The sequence below is a fragment of the Orycteropus afer genome, unplaced genomic scaffold (assembly GCF_000298275.1).
Source record: "Orycteropus afer afer isolate SDZICR_OR568_19922 unplaced genomic scaffold, OryAfe1.0 scaffold00770, whole genome shotgun sequence".
NCBI lineage: Eukaryota > Metazoa > Chordata > Mammalia > Tubulidentata > Orycteropodidae > Orycteropus > Orycteropus afer.
In genome coordinates this window covers 416,485-423,377 of record NW_006922357.1, presented here as the reverse complement: position 1 = coordinate 423,377, position 6,893 = coordinate 416,485, and the positions used below count along the sequence as shown (strand labels likewise).

Below are 6,893 nucleotides of genomic sequence, written 5' to 3'. Positions count from 1 at the left end.
GAAAAAGAGTTAGGTATATCACTGTTACAAAAATTAAGCACTTACCAGTACTATGGGGAAAATGGCTTAATTGATTTTTCTCTGCTTTGTTTTCTCCACCTTTGTTGTGTTTTCAGAATCCTGCTCTGTAGCTGTCTGAGGATTAATGTTGAGCATCATTAGTGATAACTCAGCTGCATCTAACTGACGCTACAAAAAAGGCTTTGGAGATCTTTCTCAGTTAAAACCATAATGACTTTCTTGGCATATAATCCCAGTGGAGTCTGTTTTCTGCATAGCCTGAAAAAGTACCTATACACTATTAGCAAGTCGGCAGCGACCTTATAAAAACCACTCAACACCGAGCAATTGAGTGACCCTGAATTAATCAGCAAGACTTTAAAAATTGTGGACATCGATTCACTCTCTGGAACTTTCAACCTCTGTGATTCAGAGCTGCTACTGAAATACCATGTCTAAGAACTCAGAGTTCATCAATTTGTCATTTTTGTTAGATCATGAGAAGGAAATGATCCTAGGAGTCCTAAAGAGAGATGAATATTTGAAAAGAGTGGAAGATAAGAGAATAAGGTAATATTCTTTTCTCTTTTCTGTCCTCCTTGACTGTTTTCTGTTTGAGCAGAAATGTGGCAACTGCAACCACCCTGGAGACAGTGGCTAGTGACATCCTGAGTTTCCAGCAATGGTCCAATAATCAGAAAATATCTTTGGCACTTTAGCTTTTATCCAGATGGGAGGATTGAATTGGGCTCATAATAAGATGTTGATGAGACTGTCCATTTGCTAATAAGATCATAACCAGTAATTAAGAAGGACTGCCCAAGTTTGAGTATGGGCTCTAGCATGTATTAGTTATGTGACTTTGAGAAAGCTACTGAACTTCTGTATGCCTTGGTTTCCTCATAGATGAAGCAAGGATAATAATAGTATCCACTTCATAGGGTTCTTGTAATGATTAAGGTAGATCATACATGTGCAATGTCTGGCACATATGTGTTCAATAAATGTTAGTTATTACTTACTTAAAATGCCTTTCTCAGATCAGTCTTACTGGAGATATTCCTCCACATAGCTGGGAGAAGAGGGAGATTTGAAAAATGAAAATTTTCCATTGAGTCCTAGAAATCACTTGAATTTCTTGAGATAAGTTTCTATATTTGTGTGAGAAAAGTTGAATAATATGGGTGCAAATAGATTTTGCATCAGTTGTAGAAAGGGGAGACCCTCTGCTGATTCCCACTGTATGACTTTACCTGTTTCAGCTAGCATCTGTTCTAACCAGTTGCATCGCTGGTTCTAAATGATCACAGCATCATTCTAATTGGCTGCAACATTGATTTTGATTGGTTGCATCCTCTGTTCTGAATGACCACAGCATCCTTCTAATTGGTTTCAACATTTGTTCTGGTTGGTAGCTGCCTGTACTGGGCTGGCTGTTACATATATTTGGTTATTGTATCTCATCCCTAAAGAAAGGAGCATAAATAAGCACAGGTCCCCCCTCAGTCACTGTCAATTGTGCAGCATGTAGCTTTTGGGTCTTGTATGGCTCCCAAAACTGCAATGAGAAGCTTATGTTTATTTTGCTCCAAGAGAAAACTTGTCATAAGATCATCTTCCCATGTTGTAGAAATTTTCAACATGCCTGAAGGAGTTAGGTTCTGTAGAATTGATAAGACTTTGAAATATTCTTGATTGATGCTTACTTAGTAGGTAAGAGCCCAGGATCTTCCTTTCCATTCCTCCGAGATATTCAACCAATCTTGAAGAAACAAAAGTTTTGTTTAAAATTATTGTACTATTTCTATGACTATATACTAGTTCTCTAGGGTTGCCATAATAAAGAACCACAGCTAGGTGGCTTAAAACAAAATTAATTTATCGGTGTATAGTTCTGGAGGCCAGAAGTCTGAAATCAAGGTGTTTCCAGGGCCGTACTGTCCCTGAAGGCTCTAGGGGAAGATCCTTTCTTGCCTCTTCCTAGTTTCTGATGGTCCCCAGCAATCCTTGCAATTCTTTGATTTGTAGATGCGTCACTCCAATCTCTACCTCCATCATAACATGGCTTCTTCCCTCTGTGTCTGTGACTCTTTCCTCTCTTATAGGAATATAGTCATATTGGGTTAGGACCTATTGTACTTCAGTATGACCTCATGCTAGCTTAATAACATCTTCAAAGATCTTATTTTCAAACAAGGTCACAGTAGCAGGTTCCAGGGGTTAGGTTTTCAACATATCTTTTTGGGGACACAATTCAATCCATGTTAATCTACAATTCAGATGGTGATGAAATACAATTTATAATTTTAAAGAAATCAGAAAATGTTGGCATTAGTAGTCTAGCTGTGAAGAATGAGTACTTTTTCAAATATATTGCAAATATTTATATTGTTTGTGGAAGATATTTACTAGTTATTGGTGAAATTCTCAGGAGAATTAAAAATTGCTTCCTTCAGAAAGAAACAATTTAATAACCAGATCCCAGGAAACACAGAAGTACAATAATTAAGACTTGGTTCAGAATGAGTTTCTTTCAGTCTCAATAGCACTTAGTAATAATCTATTTTAGTCCTCCTTCCTTTTCCATCTCTGTCTTCTTCTCTTGTCGTCTTTCCTTATTCCCTGTAAAGAAATGAAGCCAACTCGTGGCATATACAAGAGAGATATTAAGAATAAAGTGGCTCTTTAGACTTTTTTTAAAATACCAAAAGAAATGCTTTTAAACAGCCAAGGGATACATTTCTAGAAAACAGAGTTTTTAAAGCTGCTATGTCTTGTTCTCCTTTTAAAAATAACAACAGTGGCTAATATTCTTTGAGTACTCTGTGCTAACTGCTTTAAATGTGTTGTCTCATTTTATTCTGACTTGGTATGGTATGAACTTAGAACAGATGACTCAGCCACTGCCCCTCTTAACAGCCTCCAGTCTCCTGTATTGAGAATTAATGCCATATGGGTGGCAGAATGTTCAGGGAGCATGTTATTGAATCATATAACCAGGGTTCAAATCTCAGTTGCATCATGAAATCTTTGTGTCAGTTTAGACAGTTTGCTCCCCGAGATATATCTACTTTCTCCATATGACAAAACAGAAATTATTACATTAGCTACCTTATAAGGTTGCTGTAAGGATTAAATAAATTAAAAGTTATAAAGAGCTTAGAATAGTGTTAGAATACAGCAAGCAATCAATAATTGCTCGTTATGATGACTAACTATATTGATTGGTTTGCATTGCCCTTGATTTACTAGTTGTAGTGGATTCGGTCAGTGTACCACTCAGGACCCCTTGAGTAGACATGTGTGCTTATCCCATACTTTTTGTGTATTTCTAAGTAGAGTCATGAGTGATGTAAAGGGTTAACACACTTGGCTTCTAACTGAAAGGTTGGAGGTTCATGTCCAGCCAGCAGCTTCTGTTGAATGCTTCCTACCCCTTGTATCTCACCACTTGTAGTTTCTTTTTTTTTTTTTTCTGTCTTTGCCAGGAAAGACAGAGAATTTAACCCTTTTTCCATGATATCCTTAAGGACAAGGGATTTCTGTGTGTAACAGATTTTCTGCAACAGTTAACATTGGTGCTAGCTACTACAATAACAGGTTTTTACCATACAAATGGATAAGTTGGTATTTTGTGGAAACCCAGATGGAGAAGTAATTCATTATGAATTAAATACAAATTGAAGGAAAACTTTCACAGAGGAGATAAGATTTGAGCATGGCCTTGAAATGTGGAAAGGATTTTGACAGTTGGAAAATACAGGTCAGATATGATTCATCTGTTTCACATTAACCACAAATCACCTTCCAATTCTGCTAATGGGTTTCTAAAGGAAAGGGAACATCAATTAAATTTTTAGGAATTATAAAGATTATGAAGTAGAAACATCTGGAGAGTCTGCAAATTGAAGTTCTGGAGGAAGTAGTGGATTTATTAGTTTGAACAAGCTGTCCTTAGAGATGAAGAAAATAGAATAGGTACAGAGTAAAAATTGTATTGAATTAACATTTTAAGCCTGATGCCCAACTGCAGTTTAAAGTCCACATAGCCATTGAAGCTTGGTATTGGTTAAAGTGGGACTGGGCTCTGGGTGCATGTGAAAGTATTCTACACCTAGAAGTCAATGGAAATCCTGATAAAGCCTCCAGGCAACAATCATAGTGGGAGAATGACCTGGTTATCTCCTTTTGTAAAGATTACAGCCAAGAAAACCCTATGGGGATGGTCTGCTCTGCAGCATAAGGTCACTACGATTCAGAATATGGACTGCCAGAACAACAAACAAATCTGTATTGGAAAAATACAACAAGAATGCTCCTTACAAGAGAGGATGGTGGGACTCCTGGAGAAGGACATCATACTAGGAAAATTAGAGGGTCAGCAAAAAAGGGGAAGACCCTCAATGAGATGAATTGACACAGTGGTTCCAAAAATGGACTCAAACCTAGCAGCAATTGTGCAAGACCAGGCAGTGTTTTGTTCATACACAGGCTGCTATGAGTCTAAATAGACTTGATAGGACATAACAACAACAACAATATAACAAAGAGAAATTTATTGTCTCTCAGTTGTAGAGGCTACTAATCTGAATTCAGGGTGTTATGGGGCTATTCTCTCCAAATTCTCTATGGAAAGATCCTTTCTTGTCTCTCTGAGCTTCTGTAGCACCATGTGTTCCTTGTCTTGGAGCTACAGCATACCTCTGTCATCATATGCCTGTCTTCCCTCTGTCTGTCTCTGTGTCTCTTTCTTATAAAACACCATTCTGATTAGATTAAGACCCAATTCTATTCTGGTATGACTTCATGTTTATTTAATTGATAAAATTTTCAAAAATTCTATTTCCAAATAAGTCATGTTCACAGGTACTAGAAATTAGGACTTCAACATAAATGGAGGGGCAGGGGCCACAGTTCAAGCAATGTTGTTGTGGTTATGTGCTGTCCAGTCGGTCCCGACTCGTAGCGACCTCTCCTTGGGTTGCCGAGGTAGTATCACTATGGAAGTAGATTGCCCAACCTTCCTTCCAAGGAGTGGCTGGTGGGTTTGAATCTCCAGCCTTCCAGTTAGAATTCAAGCAATAACATCTTCTATATAAAAAACATATCTGGTATTATGAACTTGTCTCAATGGTGAATATTACGGTGTATATTTTATATTTCTCCTTTCTTCCTCCCCACTCAAACTCTAGTTTTATTCAGGTGTCTATTCCATGCCCAGCTCCAACAGTGGATATTTTTTTAATTTCATACACACACACACACACACACACACTGAACTGAATATATTGGGATTTCCCTGGCAACTATTATTGGTCTATAGGTGGACATGAGCCCAAGCCAAGAATGACCCAGTTAGATGTCTAGCCCACATTGTATGGAATATTCTTTCTCCCACTGGATATGTTCAATGAAACAGGTTATCTCAGATACTGTTGAGGATGAAAGTCAGCACATCAATGAGCATGAGCCAAAAATATGGCCAAGAGTTACTGTCAGCATCCTGATATACTAAAGCCTATCACATTTCTAAGGAGCTCTGGTGGGGCAGTGGTTAAAGCATTCAACTTCTAATCCAAAGTTCAGTGGTTCAAACCCACCAGTTGCTTGGTGGGAGAAACATGAGGCAGTCTGCTTCTGTAAAGATTTACAGTCTTGGAAAGTTTACTGAGGCATTTCTATACTGTCCTGCAGAGATGCTATAAGTCACAATCAACTCAGTGGCAATAAGTGGTCACATCTCAAAGCTCTTATTTAAGTGTTGTTTTGTTTTTGTTATGTGCTGTCAAGTCATCTCTGACTCATAGTGACCTTATGTACAACAGAACAAAACACTGCTCAGTCCTGTGCCAGCCTCACAATCTCTACTATATCTGAGCCCATCACTGCAGCCACCATGTCAATCCATCTTATTGAGGGCTTTCCCCTCTTTCATTGACCCTCCACTTTACCAAGCATGATAGCCTTCTCCAGAGAATGGTCCCTTCTGACAACATGACCAAAGAAGGTGAGGTGAAGTCTGGCCTTTCGAGGTTCCAAGGAGCATTCCGGCTGCACTTCTTCCAGGACAGATTTGTTAGTTCTTTTAGCAATCCACGGGACTTTCAGCATTCTTCACCAATACCACAACTCAAAACCATCAATTGTTCTTCACTCTTCCTTATTCATTGTCTAGCTCTCACACGCATATGAAGTGATTGAAAATACCATGGCTTGGGTTAGGCGCATCTTAGTCTTCAAGGAGATATCTTTCCTCTTCAGCACTTGAAAGAGGTCTTTTGCAACAGATTTGCCCAGTGCAATATGTCTTGACTGCTGCTTCCATTGGCATTGATTGTAGAACCAAGTAAAATGAAGTCTTTGATAACTTCATACTTTTCTCCATTTATTGTGATGCTGCTTATTGGTCCAGTCATGAGGATTTTTTTTTCTTTATATCAAAGTGTAATCCATACTGCAGACTGTTGTCTTTAATATTCACCATTAAGTGCTCCAAGTCATTCTAACTTTCAGCAACCAAAATTGTGTCATCTGCGTGTCTCAGGTTGTTAATGAGCCTTCCTCCAATCCTGATGCCACGTTCTTCTTCATATATCCCAGCTTCTTGGATTATTTGCTCAGCATACAGATTGAATAAATAAAGGATACAACCCTGATGCACTCCCTTCTTAATTTTAAACCATGCAGTATCCCCTTGTTCTGTTCTAATGACAGCCTCCTGGTCTATGGACAGGTTCCTCATGAGTACAATGAAGTGTTCTAGAGTTCTCATTCTTCTCAATATTATCCATAATTTGATATGATCCACACAATCAAATGCTTTTGCATAGTCAATAAAACACAAGTAAACATCTTTCTGGTATTCTTTGCTTTGAGCCAAGATCCATCTGACA

The 6,893-nt window shown here is 38.3% G+C and overlaps 1 protein-coding gene across 1 annotated transcript in view; it reads left to right on the top strand.

The window, feature by feature from the left end:
- Positions 1–451: 451 nt before the first annotated feature.
- The window catches only part of SYTL5 (synaptotagmin like 5), a 224,829-nt gene continuing 218,387 nt past the window's right edge, over positions 452–6,893 (top strand). Inside the window, exon 1 of the mRNA XM_007957658.1 lies at positions 452–570. Coding sequence (XP_007955849.1) covers positions 452–570 — 119 coding nt within the window. The remainder of the gene's footprint in view (positions 571–6,893) is intronic.